Source organism: Syngnathoides biaculeatus, chromosome 9 (assembly GCF_019802595.1).
Source record: "Syngnathoides biaculeatus isolate LvHL_M chromosome 9, ASM1980259v1, whole genome shotgun sequence".
Taxonomy (NCBI): Eukaryota; Metazoa; Chordata; class Actinopteri; order Syngnathiformes; family Syngnathidae; genus Syngnathoides; species Syngnathoides biaculeatus.
Window position 1 is genome coordinate 14384814 of NC_084648.1, and position 18124 is coordinate 14402937.

The following is an 18124-nucleotide window of genomic DNA, read 5'->3' on the forward strand; positions in this document are numbered from 1 at the left end:
CACATGTGCTCTCACAAGTCGGTCTTCAACACGGATGCAATCAATCAGAGGATAGGGGGTGGTCTTAGCCAAATATGGACAAAGTGGATACAAAACTGGGTCAGACAGAAGTAGCCATCAGACGGTCCTTTTCTGGATGCATAAAACAATTTATTTTATTTTTTTCCAAAATTAAATTGACACTTTCTTTTTTTACTAAGTCCGTGTTAGAGAATCTCTGTGGAGTTCTAAATACCTAAAATATGGGACCTTTAAGATTCAAGAATTTTAACAGATGTTATTAGAGACATTTATTCTAAAAGACAGCAGAATATCTCCCAAAAGCAAAGGCTGACGGGTGCTCCGTCTCTCTCTATTTATCTTTAATTCTCATAATGTTGCCTGGCTAAAATCCCACATTAACACGCGAGTGGAAAGTACCCGGTAAATGAAGACATACTGCATTGGCATTTTGGCCAAACAAGTCAGACAAGCCATTTCAGCCTTGCAGGAAAGCGGCTGTTCTGGGGGAGAACTAATGTAGGAGACATTACGATAATTGAAACACAGCTGGCATAAAACCCGGCATGCCAGTGGTTTTTGATTAATTTAAAATTAGCTTTCGAAATGTGCTCGAAATGTATGGAGAGGCACTGGTTTGGTTTTCAACTCAATTTATTCAATATGCATGACGCAGGAGTTGGTTAAAAACAAACAGGAAGGGTGATACGTGACGGAAGTCGCATGGAAATGTTCATATAAAAGTCTGACAGTGATAATGGAGAATATATCAAAATAACTTGGGTTGGTCTCCTTTCAGTAAGAGGTTGAGACAGCCAGATAAATCCAGTTTGTACATGACAAAATTTGGAAAACTGATCAAATAGTAGCTGCGCCAACACTGATTAACAAAAAGTTGAATGTGCTGAATATTACATAAACTTGGATTAAAAAAAAACAGTTTGGAATTCTGTGGAGTGCAGCCATCCGTCAAGGCCAAACAATTCTAATTGGAATAAGTGCCAAATTACACAACTTTACAGATTTAATTTTCCTGTGTATGCCAATATTTTGTCATGACAATTAAAATCATGATTTATTGACGCATTTTCAAAGTGCATCTTTATCAAAACAGCAAAATTCAATTCTTCCTTGAAATATGCAAGGTCAGGGGAGCAAAGAGTTGCTTGGAAATAATTCATGAATTTTCTTTTCCGCTTGTTCTAATTGCTGGAGTTTTTTACTAGCTGACTTTTGGAGAGGTTGCCTGTCAACCACAGGGCACATATAACCACTCACATGGACAGTTTAGATTCTTCAGTAAACTTGCACCTTGCTGGAATGTGGGAGGAATCCGAAATACCAGGAGAAAACCCATGCAAGCACACGGAAAATCCCCAAATCCACAAGACGGTCAGGGGCAAGAATTGAGCTTGAAACTCTCGGGCACCATTCACTTATTTCGAGTTACTCTGCTAACGAACTGCATTTACGTGTTTCCCGATTTACTTTTTCACATGTGGAACCTATGACCACTTATTAGCTTTTTTTTTTTGTGACACACCCTCACATGCAATAAGATGGTGCCAAACCCCTGGTTTAAGAAGAATGTTGTGAGTTCCAGATGAAATTGAGAGTTTGGGTATGATGGTTTGTATAGTTACAATTTCAACTTTTAATCTAAGAAAGCATGAACATGTTTAAAGTTTGCATCATTTACCATAGCATAAAAAGTTAAAACCACACCCAGTAGAAGTTTACTGTCTGACTTTAAATAAAACAGACAACTACAATTTGAACATTTAAAATAGCCAAAAACCTGCCTAAAGAAAGGCCCCTGCTAGCTTTATGCTAATGCTTATTAATGTCTATTTCACAGCGGCTTAACCATTTAGGCAACAGAGTGAATACAAATGATTCAGTAACAATGATATATAATTAATAGTACTCGGTCATAACCTCAGCGTAAAACAACTAACATTAGTTCCGTACTGATGAGCTCAGAGAGCAGTTCAGACATTATAAATCCCTCTAGGCAGGACGCCCTTCGCAATATGATGCAGCAAAGTGGCAAGCACTGCCTTGGGATGGGCACTCGTGCCATGCCCAGGGCCACCTCTTCGAAACATCTTTGTAACTCAGATGGGTTCAGCTCGTCAGGCATTCCAGATATGAGGTGTCAGGGGTCCTCGAGCATGACATGAATTGCCTTGTGCAAGTAAGCCCTTATGTTTTCACGTAGGAAACAGCCTTGCTCCAGATGTCCACCAAAATCACAAAATTCACGAATTATGAAAACACCAGACTGGAACATGAAATCAGGACATGGATATTTTTGCAGCTGTATGCCTTAAAATGATCAGCCCATTTCTCTAATCTCTAAAGTAACCAAATCATATCATCGGGAAGAGATTCACATACGCTATCTAAGCCTCTGCGACCCCAGAGATTAAGTTCCAGACACAATGGCTTGAGAAGAGCTTAAACTCCAAAACTCCACACTCATTTCCCGTTTTCAAGTGTTCTGCTACATCCAGTCAGTGTGATCGCCCACCCCCAACACACACAAACACACACACACACACACACACCACACACACACACACACACACACACACCACACACACACACACACACACACATTTGTCCTCGCTCCAGTGGCTGCCGTGAGAAAGTCGCACAGTCCAAGTTCGAGGAGCGTCCACATTGCCAGTTGTATTTGGGATATGTGGCGTTATTAGAGGATGCTTCTTTACAATCACCCACAATTGATGCGCTGGTGTTTTGTTGCCTGGCTAGCGTAAAACACACAAACACACACACACATGTTCCCTAAGTTGAGACACCTTGAAAATTCCTTCTGTTCAGGGTTCAGACCTCTTCGGTGTGCATAATGGAAAGCAGGATAATGAATTGTCTCCTCCTTGTTAAAGCGCCGTGTGACAAATGAAAATAAATGGATGTCAAAACACACAGGCACACACGCATTTTTACAGCATATCGCCTCACTGCTGAAAAACGTTGCAGAAAAATTCACCGTCTGTTCCCGCCATGCCCCTGCATAGCTCACCGGCTTTATTTGATCAATCATTAGGAGACTTTTTATTCTTCACATCCTGGCTCGGCTTTTCGACACCTCTTCATCGCATTCACTTCACGTCCATCTGCCACAGGCCTCAGAGCTAATTAAAGACGGAGGCTGGCTCCTCGCCACCCGGGTCTGTGGGGTCACCGGTAAAATATACATCAGAGGGGGTCGGGGCGATCAAAACAACTTCAGGACAGCTCTCGCCGACTGTTTTGATTGCAGCCGGACAGCTGTGACGAAAACTGCTAATACGGTGGGTGGGTGGGTGGTTGGGAGCGTGCATGCGAGGGGGGGACAAAATATTTTGATAGTGAATCAGGAGAATGGTGGAGTGGGAAATATAGTTCAAGTCTGGGGTCGTTTGGAATGTTTTACAGTGAAGAAAAGAAGTATTTGAACACCCTGCTATAGTGCAAGTTCTCGTACCACTTAGAAATCTTGGAGGGGTCTGAAATTTTCATCGTAGGTGCATGTCCACTGTGAGAGAGAATCTAAAAGGAAAAAAACAGAAATCACAATGTCCGATTTTTTTAATGATTTGTGAAATACAGCTGCAAATAAGTCCTTCAACACCTGTCTATCAGCTAGAATTCCGACCCTCAGAGACCTGTGAGTCCGCCTCTAAAAGTCCACCTCCAATCCATGTATTATCCTTAATCAAATGCACCTGTGTGAGGTCGTTAGCTGCATAAAGACACCTGTCCAGCCCATACAATCAGCAAGACTCAAACTTGTAACATGGCCAAGACCAAAGAGCTGTCCAAAGAAACCAGAGAGAAAATTGTACAACTCCACATGGCTGGAAAGGGTTTTGGAGAATTTGCCAAGCAGCTTGGTGAAAAAAGGTCCACTGTTGGAGCAATCATTAGAAAATGGAAGAAGCTAAACATGACGGTCAATCTCAATCTCAATCGGAGTGGAGCCCCATGCAAGCTATCACCTCGTGGGGTTTCAATGCTCCTTTGAAAGGTGAGGAATCGGCCCAGGCTCAGATGAGGCCAAAATGGAACTTTCTGGTCATACTTCTCCAAACCGGGTTTGGAGGAAGACAAATGATGAGTTCCATCCCAAGAACACCATCCCTACTGTGAAGCATGGGGTGGTAGCATCATGCTTTGGGGGTGTTTTTCTGCACATGGGACAGGACGACTGCACTGCATCAAGGAGAGGATGACCACAGTCGTGCATTGTGAGATTTTGGGGAACAACCTCTTTTCCTGAAGATGGGTGGTGGCTGGGTCTTTCAACATGACAATGACCCAAAGGACACAGTCAGGAAAACCAAGGAGTGGCTCCGTAAGAAGCATATCAAGGTTCTGGCGTGGCCTAGCCAGTCTCCAGACCTAAACCCAATAGAAAATCATTGGAGGGAGCGGAAACTCTGTGTTTCTCACCGACAGTCGACAAACCTGTCTGATCTCGAGAAGATCTGTGTGGAGGAGTGAGCCAAAATCCCTGATGCAGTGAGAGCAAACGTGGTGGACAACTACAGGAAACGTTTGAAATCTGTAATTGCAAACAAAGGCTACCGTATCAAATATTAACATTGGTTTTCTCAGGTGTTCAAATACTTATTTCCAGCTGTATTGCACAAATAAATCGTTGAAAAAAAAATCATACATTGTGATTTCTGGATTTTTCTTTTTAAATTTTCTCTCTCACAGTGGACATGCACCTACGGTGAAAATTTCAGATCCCCTCCATGATTTCTAAGTGAGAGAACTGGCAATATAGCAGAGTGTTCAAATACTTATTTTCTTCACTGTAAATATATGTTTTTACTGAACCTGACAGTGGCATCCAAAGCTCCACTGCTGCCCAGGGCACAGGGGTTTATTTTATGCCCTCGGAAAACTATTCACCGACAGGCTGGGAGTCAAAGAAGTGTGGTTTAGTTTGTTGTTGGGGTTAAATAAACATGGTTTGATTAGTGTTTTATTTTTCCATTTGTGTATGTTTTAATTGGTTATCCAAATTTTGTACTACTGTATTGTCACATTTCAACAATTACTCAAGGAATAGGAGGCAGTTTACCATTCCAAAAAGTTTTTAAAGGTTAACTTTAAGTTGTATTATTCAGCACACTACAAAATGTATTTTTTGCTGACAAGCAAAACAAAAAACACATTACAAAGCTATGTGAATCCAAACACGTCGTTGCCAAAAGACCCCAAGACAGTGCCAGGGATTTATTATTTTTCTCTCAGTTTAAGAACAATGAAAGCTTAAAAAAAATATTGTGTGCAAAGATTTTTTGGGAGTTGATATTTTGCCAAGGTATCAAAACAGTTTTTTATGCTTAAGTACATAGTTTTCAGGGTCTACTTTCTGACTCATACTTAAGTGATTTGAAATCAATACTTATACCACAGTTTTAACACACAAGTACTGTATATTCCTGTGTATCTACTTGAGTATAGAGTGTCAGCAGATGAATGGAGAGCAAGATGGAGTGCAGACACCTGGAGATAAATCGCAAGCTGTGTGCAAGGGCTGAAAAGAAAGTGAGACGGAGCTGCATAACGGATTAATAACTTCATAAACGACATCATCATCTTGGTCAGATAGCCCACCGCCTGGCGCCATCTGGCCTCGTCTCGCCAGACCGCGGGGATCGGCTCGTGTAACCTTGCACACGCGAGACAGACAAACAGAACCGCGCACATTGTCAGCAAGTTCACAATCCACGCGTGATCGCACGCTGAAAGGTTTCGAGCCAGGTAGATGTAAGTGAGACGGGTCTTTGGGGACACATTGTGTTTGTGTGCGTTGAAGAACAGGCATTTATGGCTTCTCCGACAGTATATCCACCAACGCCGTAATGACCCCAAAAGAGACGGCGAAGGCGAACGCACCGAGGAAACGTGACGGTATAAAGAATAATTCTGAGGCAGAAAAGCCGACACGCGAGTAGATGAGGGTGTGGGGGAGAGGGAGACGTGTCTTGTCGAGACAAGAGGGGAGCTGTGAAGAAAGGTGCAAATTAGTTTTATGAAGGTTCAAAGGAAGTGCCACGCACGAGTCTTCAAACGCCACGCGTGTGTGTGTGTGTGCATGCATGTGTGGGCGGCAAGCCAATCAGGGAAATTTCATTTCAAGATGAAGAAATAAAAGTTCTGTCCAGATTATTCTCGTGCTTGAAAAGGCAGCGGGATGGAGTGTCGTGGTGGGAAAATGAGATTCTGACATGTGTGTCAAACTAATCAGAGCACAGAAACATTGCCAGCATCATGCAGCCTGGGTTGATTACACAAGCGCATCGTAACAACAATACAATTGGATGATGGATATAAAAAAAGAAAAGGTTTTCCATTTACTTTTGGTTGATTGATTGCTAAACAATCACACTGTCCAGAACAAGAAAACATGGGCGGGTAACAGAGAGCTAGCGTTGGGTCAGTCACACTTCTGAGTCTGAATCTGAATCTCAGCTCTGGTCTTTTGGTTTGGAGTTTGCATTTTGTTCATCCATTCATCCATCTATTATCCACGCTGCTTTTCCTCACAAGGGTCACAAGAGAGCTGGAGCCTATCCCAGCTAGCTTCAGGCGGACTTCACCCTGAACTGGTCACAGGGGAGATATCGACACCATCGCTGAGCGAGAATCGATCCCACGCTGCCTGCTCCAAAGTCAGGCGCGTGTACCACTACACCATCAGTGACTCCCCATTTTTTTTCCATTGACTCTTAATTATCTATACAGGTGAAAGCGAGGGTGAGTATTTGTCTCCATGGGCACTACGATTAGCTGGTAAACAGAGCAAGGTGTACCACATCTCTTGCCAAAAGATCATCTGGGATAGACTACGCTATAGAGTGTAACTCCTATTTATAATGGATGGAGCGAAGAATTGCAGGAAAACTCATGAGGTGGCTGAGTAATTGATATAGCCCCCACACGTCTGTTATGCATTCTCTACACCTGCAGATGTTCCAGGTAGGGCGACGGATGGTTGCTAGAGATCTCAATCCAGACCGGAACCTGAATGCTGACAGTCAAAGGACAGTTATTGAATGCTACCTTTAAGAAATTTGTCTCACACCACTCTGCCTTATCTGTTGTACCGGCTTATCCCTTGGTATCTCATTCACGCTCTTGAATCTACGCTCACCTTCTGGCCCACGCTCGGTTCTAGGCGGAGTTTAGTTGGATGGCCAGACTAGGGTCAGAGTTAGCGAACCTAATGGTGTCGGACTACGATCCTTAACAGGTGTGTGTTGACTTAATATTTTGCCATACAAGTCCAGTCAGAGAACAACTTGTTTGGTACAGCAAAATCAATTCATGGGGTGGGGGTGATAGGGACGCCAAGCGCATTGTCTCGCAAAGAGTGGGAAGGAACGGAATTCAAAATCCACTCCCGTGTAAGCTCTAGTTTGGACTACCTGAGGAACTTTTTTGTGTGGCAGATATCACCTTCTGAGGACAATGAAGGGAAGAAAAGAAAAACTAGCGAGGAATCAATTGGGTCTGTCTTTCTAATTGCCTCTCCTTGCTATCTTTTGTCCGTCATTTGCTCAACAGCAGGTGAAATTGATTGGCAATTGTTGAGGCTTCCTTTCTGCGCAGGTTGATATCCCAAAAGTGTGGTTGGCTTGGAGTAACACTCTGATGATTATGCGTTTGGTCTGTGGTTTGGCATTTTGTTTGACCAGGTTTTGCTCTGTTATTCAACTCAGTAAATAAGGACATGCTCAAGGACGTGCAGGGAGGAACGTGATGCATCTTTCGCTCTCTCATAAACACAAAGCGCTTCACCGACAATGCGAAGCATTAACTGCAGCTCCGTATTTCCAGTCTCGCTGGCAAACTCTTTGATTAAAGACAAATGCATTTCATATCACAATAAACGTTATCCCGGAGAAAGGACCGTTTGCGAAACACATAACTGAAGGAAAGGTTACATTTCATTTACATTATGTGGACGTCCATCCATTATGAAAAGTGAAAATGAGAGGAAATGTGGAGTTGGTCCAACATTTTGCTGCTGTAATAGTTTCTATTCTTCTGGGTACACTTTCGGCAGATATTCGCTGATGCCATGCAGTGGTCAACCATGACCTTCTTTGCAATGGATGGGAGGTCTTGAGGGGGTTCAGGTCTGGGCCCTCAAGATCTTCCATAACTCATACAATTATTGCAAGGTCATGCTTGTTTGATTTGTGTAAAAGTTGGAAAAATAGCGCTTAAAACGACAAGGTCGATTCAGAGGGCATTAAGCAGTCTCGTCCAAAGAAGGATTGATTCATGAATTGTTAAAAAAATCAGCCTTTGTCTCCATATCAGACTTTCATATTGATAAAATCCACCGTGCTGCTTGGTATGAATACTGACGTTTGACAATTGTACTTAGCACGCAGCGCGGCACGTTATCAGATTTACAAGCGGAGTACCTACTACTTTTCTCATAATTGAATTTTTAAAAGTGTTTCAAACCTAATAGCGCTAGCGGTTTTTTTTTTCCTGTGCAATCAGAGCATCTACAGCAGTTAAGTTATCATTATCTTTCATTTACATTCCTCTTATAACATACTGTAATAATGATCACTTCTCCTCAGAATGCTGTACAAAATCTATTGTGCCTTGTAAAGAAGAGCGATGTGTGGAATTTGTAGTAAACGGAAAAGTGTTCCAAGGACTTTTCGCGAAATTGAGAGTCACACCTATATGAGGATTTAGCAGTAAAGTTTAGTCAATACACGTTCAAATTGAATGTCTTAATAAATGTTAATGTTGAGACCAAAGGAAACAAGTGCTGTCCGTGCTACAGCTTTGCTTTACGTTGCTTCTCTGAAAACTCAAACTCGCAGTTATTAAAATTAATAGAATACTAAATTGAAATAATAATTGTTCTTTTAAAACGTTACATAATAATGTTTTTCTCCGTAAGCTATTGGTTGAAATGATACATGATAAAAATGAGTTTATTTGTTAATGACCCCGTAGAGCTTTGGGAAGTGCCATTAAAGGAGTGAGAACAAAGCAGACTGACCATTTATGCGCACAGAGGCCAAAGACAATCTCATTCCATAGCACGCCCGGGAGCTATTAGTGCTCTTAATGGTTAGTTATGCTGGCACGAGACACATCTTCACATCTTTCACCGAGGAGGACGTTCCAACTGCGCATTTTTTTTCAAAATCGATTTCAGACGCAACCTGAATCTGTCGGGCTTCATTGCGGAGGGAAAAAAAGGGGATGCCTGATGAAAAAGGTTATGGTATTCATGAAACTTGTGGTGAATTTGTCTGTTGAAATGCAATTAAAAATGTTGCATATGCCACTGGTATGATTAAAGCTGACGACAATGAACGCCCATTTAAAGCAGTGGGTAATGTTCAAGACCTACATTCTTACATCTAAAAATCTTCAATTCGGAGAAACTATACGCTTGTTCCTCCCGTAAGGTTAAAACATATTTTAACTCATTAAAAAAATCTTTTATTTACATGATGTAATCGTACCAAAAAAAATAGGATGAACTGTACAGAGAAAAAAAAACATTGTAGTCGCTGTGTCTTGTGTTATTATTGTAAGTCAATGTAATGGGAAAAAAAATATATATGAAAAAATGATTGCAGTAAACCACAGAATTCTGCAACAAAAAATTTGTGGAACCTCCGTTTTCTTTTTTTTTTTTTTGACCAAATCTTTGTCCCAGTTTTCTCATTTCTGTTCACGTTGTGTACATCTTAAAGTACCGTAATTCTCGTTATAAGCCTCAAACAGTACATTTGTAAAGGAAATACCATTTGGTACATAGGCAGCAGCTGTGTAAAAGCCGCAGGTGCCCACATTGAAACTGACATTGAAACACAAGATATTTACAAAGAAACACGGTTTAACGATAGCATCACCGCACTAATGCTAATGCTAGCACCATGCTAAGAGGGCCGATTTAAAAAAAAAAAAAAAAAAAAAAAAACATACTGGTGAAAATCCATGAGACATGGCAGTAACAGAGTAGTGCAGCGCTAACAGGGCCAGACCGGTAAAAGTCACTTCCTCGGCACATATATTCCACCGGTTTCACTCTTACCTTTTCCGCTCGAGTGCCCCCTTGCGGCCATTACAAAAAATGCACAAATTAGCCGCATTGCCATATAAACCGCAGGGTTGAAAGCGTGATGAAAAAGGCGCGGTTTAAAGGCCAAAAATGACAGTACTCCAAACCAAATTCATCCAATTTCCAGTTTGACGCAATCACTCATTTCCTGGATTATAAACCCACACAAAGCATCCAATGCGTACGTGCAATTTTACTGAGTGTTTTCTTGAGTCTGCGTCGGCCTGTGCTTCCATAATAAGCATTTCCCAATCTCTGTGCTTTTATATTGTGTCTATTTAATAAGTCACTTTGCAACCAAAGAAATTTCCAAGCCCTTCGATAAAGTGGATGAGAAATAGAATTCAAGAAACGGTGGATTACACTTCAAAAATAATAACCTCTCCCCTTTATGCCACATTTCATGCATCCTTAAGAGTCCTGAAATAAAACTGATGCTTGATGTTCAATTTTGCATTTCTTGAGTCATTTATACGTAGTTTGCATATTCTTCTAAATGCTAAACTATAATTATTCTCTATGAAATGTATTTTTGCTAATATTCTTGTGGTTCTGGAATGCACTGCACAAACATGGAAATCTGGCCTGGATTTGAACATTTTCCTTCTTTTGCGATCCAAGTCAGCAAAGTCCCAACTATCAGTTAGCTAAACTACTACTACGATCACTATGACTACTACTACTACTTCTTTTTTGTATTTTCTTGCAGTTTGGATAGCCTGTGGTACAATGCAGCCACTCACAAGACAATCATGGAAGTCCGACTGATGTAGTTAAGTGTGTGGTATGTCAGTCATTTTGAGCAAGCCACGCACAATAAGAGCAACAAGAACAAGCGTATCAATGTTTTTCTTCATCATGCGTGGACTACGTCACATTTAAAAAATGGGTATGGATATTGAAAAATATTCTGAATGTAGCTTGCTTAACTGAGAGGTACTTACATTCGGTCATTGGGAATAATCTTGTGTCCGTCTTTGTACCAAGTGACCAATGGTTGAGGGAATGATGCCAGAGGCGGCGGGCTGAGGATGGCAGCCTGGCCCTGGATCGCTGTCGTTCTCTGCTCATTGCCAGAGAACCTTCCCATAACTAGAGGAAGAAACCAGTTTCTGTCACCATACCACTGATGTTCTTTCTTGCCCTACCGGTTCAGATTTCTAGTACTCACAGGCCACTTGCACCTCTGTTCTCTCGTGTATGATGGCGCCCATCCTGTTCCTCACTGCACATTGATACAGACCGGCGTCAGTTCTCTGCAGTGACGGTACAAACAACCTAGAGAAGACAAAATAACAATAAAAAGGATGATTAGGTTTAATATCTTGTGGGAAGGCCTTTTAATGAACTTTACCATATTGGTAACTTAAACCTAAGTGAAAAATGAAGACCACACGCATCTCTCTCGGGCAGCTGCAACATGATGTGGTTTCTCCAAGCAAGACAACTAATGATATTTTCGTTTTAAAAACAGGATACACTGTGCACTACTCTTCTGTCACTTAGAAATCTATTTTTCTAAGAATATCACTACATCATACAGTGAAGATGATCCACCTTTTTTTTTAAATAATGACATTTCTAAATACAGTAACCCCTATTTTTTTTTAACCTTGAAGTTCAGTGATTATTATAAAAAATTGCGGCTGTTGCTGAGAAGCGAGCCCGTAAAAAGGAGCTCAGCAATTCCAACGGTCAAGCGTCATCCTTCACTTCCGACCTATGCCAATGAGACGGTCACTCAAGCGTAGGTCTTCACAACCACAGAAGACGCTGCTCCACCAATAACTCGGATGTTACCCCACGATCAACCCTAATCGACGGATGATGATGAATGGTGCGTCTTCATGGAAAACGTGAAATTGTTGGGGTGATCCCAAATTTCTGTCAGTTTGTATATCCATCCATCTATCCATTTTCTGAGTCGCTTATCCTGACAAGTGTCGCAGGAGTGCTAGAGTCAGTCCTGGCCATCTTCGGACAGGAGGCGGGGTACACTCTGAACTGGTTGCCAGACAATCGCATGTCACATAGACACGGACAACAGTTGCACTCACAACCACACATAGGGTCCATTTAGAGTCTCCAATTAATGTATGTTTTTTGGAATGTGGGAGGAAACGAGAATGCACAGAGAAAACCCATGCAGCCACTGGGTTGACATGCAAACGCCACACAGGCGAGAGCGGGATTTGAACCCCTGTGAGGCCAATGATCAAAGCAGATGTGCCAACGTTCCGCCGAGTTTGTATATATTGAAACGAGTACCGTATTTTCCGCCCTATAAGGCGCACCGCATTATAAGGCGCACCTTCAATGAACTATTTTAAAACTTTTTTTTCAGAATTTAAGGTGCACCGCATTATAAGGCGCATAGAATAGATGCTACAATAGAGGTTGGGGTTATGTTGTGCTGTTGAGCTGCACTAACGGCTCAATATTGATCCATACATAAGGCGCACCAAATTATAAGGCGCACCGACGGCTTTTAGGTGCGCCTTATAGTGCGGAAAATATAGTACAAATATATAAATGTATAAATCACTGATGTATTTTTTTTATTATTAAAGTAAAAACATACTCTGTAGTGTGTCAAACTGTTTGAACGATACTGTAAGGCAGCGTAAAAATTCATACAATGCTTCTGTCACCATGAGTAGAAAAGTTTTCCTCTTTCCCATTTGGTCAAACTATTCAACTAGTTTCTTGACCTGCTTTTCCCCGGTCATCGGGATATTACCCTATTTTACTGCTATTTCAAACATGTCAAAATGTTGCCCTGGTCTGGAACTGCTATATTTATTTTACTGAATGCATGTTTATTGTTATTATTTTATTTTTTTTTAATTCCTTGATGGGCTGTTAATGGGTTTTAAATGGACAAGGATTCCCTAATGGTAATCTTGGCATACGATCTTGATTGCTGCCACGCTGGACGAACTCACCAATGCAAATAAGCACACCAACACCAACACACAACACACAACACACACACAGAACTGGACATCGCTTAGGGGCTCATTATAAATAATAGGCCAGCCAAGTACTTAACTCCAGGCTGTCAGTGTATGATGCCAACTTGTGCGCACAACACCCACACACACATACTGTCGAATGCTGTATGTGCATTGTTTGGATGCTGGCATCATCCTTAAAAGGCTCGTATAATTCAGTTTAGTCAGAAATAGCACATAACATAATAACACAGTGGCTCTCCCCCTCTCTCACTGTCATACTGGAGTCCATTATATTTCTATCAGAAATTGCAGCGGGGCTGTCACCGTAGTTTTTAAGGAACTTTAGCCGGTATATAGCTCACTAAACTCAAATTTCAGTGTTGACAGTTGCCAATCAATACAATAATTTCAGTGACACAGCTGCAGCCTTGCTTTCAAGGCCCAATTCTCTGGATGATTTAGGACAAGTTCAATCAGCTTTCGCTGGCAGAGGCAGCTTGGAATCGACCAAGCTGCCCCTGTTGCTCCAAACTGAACAGTGGGTGGGCTCAAAACATATCCACCATGTGCAATTTTAAAACCGAGTGAACTGGAGGCTTTGTATACAAGAAGATGATGCATTTAAAGCATATTTGCCAATTAGTTGTATCTTTTTTAATCACGAATTCAGCTAAACCACATTTTAATGTTTTTTTATTTTGAGTCTTTAATAAAGAGAAGAAAGAGGGGAAGAAATCAAACAGTGGTACCTCTACTTACAAAGGTTTCTCCGAATGAAAGATTCAAGTTACAAAAAGCCTCCCCGGAAAATATTTGCCTCTGGTTATGAAAGAAATTCAGCATATGAAAGGAAAAAAATGGCGCTGGATTCAACCAAACGTACACATCCTGTACTGTATCTTGGTTTGAAAGCAGCGTGACAGAGCTGCTCTCCCATTGGCCGCCGCTGAAGTACTTTCCTGGCATCACATTGGCTAAGAGAGATGTCAATTTTTAGCCATGACGTCAATCCTGTCTCTTGGTATTTGTGGCACAATAGAGCAGCTCCACCTATTGGCTAGGATGTATCATCTTCCTGGCATCACACCCCTCCATTGGCTCGGAGCTACATCAATCTTTTTTTTTTGTTTGGGCGGGGGGTCAATTTTTACCCGTGACGCACTTCCTGTATGTTAGTCACCGAATCCATTGTCACACGCGGGGCTTTGGGACGGATTAGGCTATTTACATGTAAAATGCGTTTCTACTTATGAAAGTTTTACATTCCGAAACGACTTCCGGAACAGATTAATTTCGTAAGTCTATGCACCACTGTACATATCGTACCCAAGAAAAGGTCAAGCTAAGATGTGCCTTTAATAAAACAACTGAACTCAAACACCTTTCCAATTTATTTACAAAATATCAGTACTGTGATTTTTGCATCATTATTTCCTAGAGCATAGTATAGATATATCCGCATCAAGCATAGATACTGCTGCTGTCGAAAGACGTAATTTACTAAAATTTACTTTTACTACGTAAAATTGCCCGCAAACTTGAGGGAGCACGCATGGAGACATAAAAGCTGAGGTGCCAACTGGGCAGAGCCAGGATTGCATAGAATTATCCATCCATTTTCTGAGCCACTTATCCTCACTAGCGTCGCAGGAGTGCTGGAGCCAATCCCAGCTGGTTGCCATCCAATTCCAAGGCACATGGAGACAGACAACAGTCGCACTCACAATCACACCTAAGGGCAATTTAGAGTGTCCAATTAATGTATGCCTTTGTGATGTGGGAGGAAACCAAAGTGCCCGGAGAAAACCCTTGCAGGCACCAATAGAACATGTTAACTCCACATAGGCAGGGCCTGGATTTGAATCAACCCTTTACAGCTGCACCACCGTGCCTGCATAAAATTAGCTAAACACACGTGGCAAAATTATAACTTCCTTGGTGGAGGTAACTTAGCAGTAATGACAGAAAATCTGCAAATGGTAACTTTTCAATTTCTCCAAACCATGTTGACGGGTCTTGGGTGAGTTTCCAGTTTACTATCAGGCAGGGACGCCACCAGTAAAGAGAGAAGAGTTCAATTTTTCAAGAACAATCTCTCCGGTTTTGTCAAGAAATTTTAAAGCTGTCGTTGAAAATGTGTCTGATTTTAGCAGTCTTTGAACAACCGGAGGATGCTTTATCTCATAAATTCCTATGGCTTTCCATCCTCTTTGGTGTTTGTCCTCATATCAGACTTGTTATAAATTTTGACAGCAGCGCAAAAACGACCTGCCAATCTGCCGTAGTGCCGACCTCATCAAACTACAGCTGCCAGAATTGTGAGAGCGGTCCAACATGTTACACAACACCTCCTGCTCTCTTCCTCATCCAAGTGGATCAGCTCTCCCAAGTGTGCTACTATTTTAAATGATGATGCTAAACTATTCCATTTCACAGCAGCAGTTTTGCCAACGGGGACAAGATATCAAACAACACACGGGACATGGAGAAACGCATAAGGAATACAGACAACAGAATTGCTTTTGAATTTGTCATCTAACCATTTGTTAAGCAAAATTCCACTTTTTTTTTCCACAATTACAAGTATACTTACATCTCTTTGTAACACTTTAAATGAAATGATTTGCTGTTGCCTTTGGTGTTGTTCTGTGTGGACTGCCTTACAGTTAAGACCTTTTTATACTCGTGCGTGCAGTGATTGCGCTCCCAGAGGTATCGCTATGACTGGTATTGGCTCGGACGACCCGGCGTGGAGTTTCCAGAGCACATTTCGGTCATTTCCGGTAGCCGTTTGTTCTTTCCTTTCCATAACAAGGAACAAAATAATAGCGACCAGGAAAGACTGTCTGCTTGATGACCAAACGATATGTTTAATTATGCTGCAAAATCGATCGTGAAAGCGGCGGCGTAGTTGAGGTGTGGAGCCGGTGTGATGGTCTGAGTGCTCGCGGTGCTGAAAAATCTCCTTGTGATTAGTGCACATGCGCGTATATTTTGTAAACTTCTGGCAAGTCTGAAAAATCCCCATCCACGCTTCGACATGTGCCATTCGACGACTTGTCGCAGAGCGTTCATGTTCCCTATGGACGTCTCAGAAAGACAAACGCAGCGAACGTACATATATGTGTATATATTTTTATAAACTTTTGTTTTAAGGTGAGGTTAGGGTTAAGTTATGACGCATGTTAGCTCCCTCTATTTAGAAGAGACAGGGTGATTTCCCTGTAAGCGTCTGCTACGTACCCAGACTTCCCTTGTTAGTAACGCATGCGCATTCATCACAAGGAGACCTTTCAGCAAGGGGGAGCGCTCAGACCATCATACCGGGAGGAATTGTGATTGCATCATCACATCATGTGACTAAAACGCGCCAATCAGAGGTTTTTTTCTTATTTGAAGAAAATAGATTGAAATGTTTTGGACCCAGTTCCCCCCACCTTGTGTGAGGCCAATTTACCCAATTGGCAACATCTGACCTGTACTGCGACGTCCAGTCGGAGATGTTGCTGCCGTTGAGAGACCAGCGGTACTGCAATGGCCAGCTGCCTCCCGCCAAGCAGGTCAGCACCAGTCTGTTTCCCTCCAGCACCACCTGTTGCCCAAGGCCAACCCCTCGCAGGTAGGGTGCCACATCTGACAGACACAAAAAGAAGGATATGTTTTTAATGGCAAGCATTCAGCACTAACTTTTCACATAGTGCCAGCGAGGTTGGGATTCTTTCATTTAAATGAATGATTCAATTATAAACTACATTTTGTGGCGTGTGGCTTGTCTTTGTGCTAAATGTCCAAAGAAAAGAAATCAGCAATTATGAAGGTGTTCAATATTTTTCCACGACACTGAACAGCATATAAGGGGTGTCTCAAAACTCACTTTATCTCATTTTCATTTCATATCAAGGCTTCAGGTGGAAGATTAAGATGAAAAACCACTTTTAGTCGGCACATGTGAAGTTGTATCACTCGCCAAAGCATTTACTGAATCAAGCTTTGTTGATGCTGACTTCACGTGTGGCCCTGGGGATAGACTTTCCCAGGTTTTAGTCAAACCTATGCTGCATGGGTTCAGTGCTTTCATCGGTGGCGGTAGTGGCAGGCCTTCCACTGCCTGAACAGATCCTCTTTCAAGAAACTTGTCCTGGATAGTATACGTTGTACTATGCTTTTATTTGGAGCGGTAGAGGTATCTCAAACTGGTGTTCAACTGCAGCAGAGGACAGAAAAACCTTTGTGTGTGTGTGGGGGGGGAGGGGGGAGACTTTGCAAAACTGCAACAATGTCAAGTCATAGACAAGGGAGTAATAATATGCTTACAAAAACTTTTAAACCAAAGCTGTCAATTGATGATTGCCTTGCGCCTTAGAGAATCATAGCTGAAACGGAACGGAAAAAAAGAACCTGAAAATAATGTTTATTGTTTAAGCTCACCTGCAGCATCTAGAATGAAGACATGATTTACAAAAAAAAAGACATCTAATGGAGTACAAAAAAATAGAGCGACAGGATGCTGACTCCAAACTAAATGCATTCGATATTTGTGTTCTTCAAAGCAAGACTGCAGATTCCTCAAACCTCATCTCCGATGTTGAAAAGTACAGCGTGACACAGATCATTAAGGCCACCATGTTCATTTGCAAAGAAATCAAATGTGCAGGTCATGGAAAAAAAAATTGATAAGAGCAGCCATTAACCATGAAATTATATCTCATCATAAAGGTGCATGCTAGTCTTTTTTTTTTTTTTTTTTTTTTTTTTTAGGAGTGGGGGTTCCAATTATTAGTCCAAGAAATAATTTAAGTCATTCACCCAGTTGTCGAAGGTATATTTGGCAAATGGTTCAGACACCATTAAAATGATACCCCTACACTACACTTTGCACAGACCTGCACTCAGGATACTCGTGATCAGCCTCACTGGTAAACCTTTTTTTTTTCCCCAACCCATTCAGCTTTCTTCGCCGTTCATTTTGTCTCAACTTGAAAGAAACCGATAGTCATAACTTTGTTCTAATGTCATAAAGTGTCAAAAGGTG

General features: G+C 41.7%; 1 protein-coding gene across 2 annotated transcripts in view; it reads right to left on the bottom strand.

Annotated features, from left to right (window-relative positions):
• The window catches only part of sdk1b (sidekick cell adhesion molecule 1b), a 305535-nt gene that overhangs the window by 193769 nt on the left and 93642 nt on the right, over positions 1 to 18124 (bottom strand). For both annotated transcript variants that reach the window (XM_061829010.1, XM_061829009.1), the window contains 3 exons: positions 16569 to 16725; positions 11307 to 11413; positions 11080 to 11227 (listed from right to left, as the gene is read on the bottom strand). In XM_061829010.1, coding sequence (XP_061684994.1) covers positions 11080 to 11227; positions 11307 to 11413; positions 16569 to 16725 — 412 coding nt within the window. The remainder of the gene's footprint in view (positions 1 to 11079; positions 11228 to 11306; positions 11414 to 16568; positions 16726 to 18124) is intronic.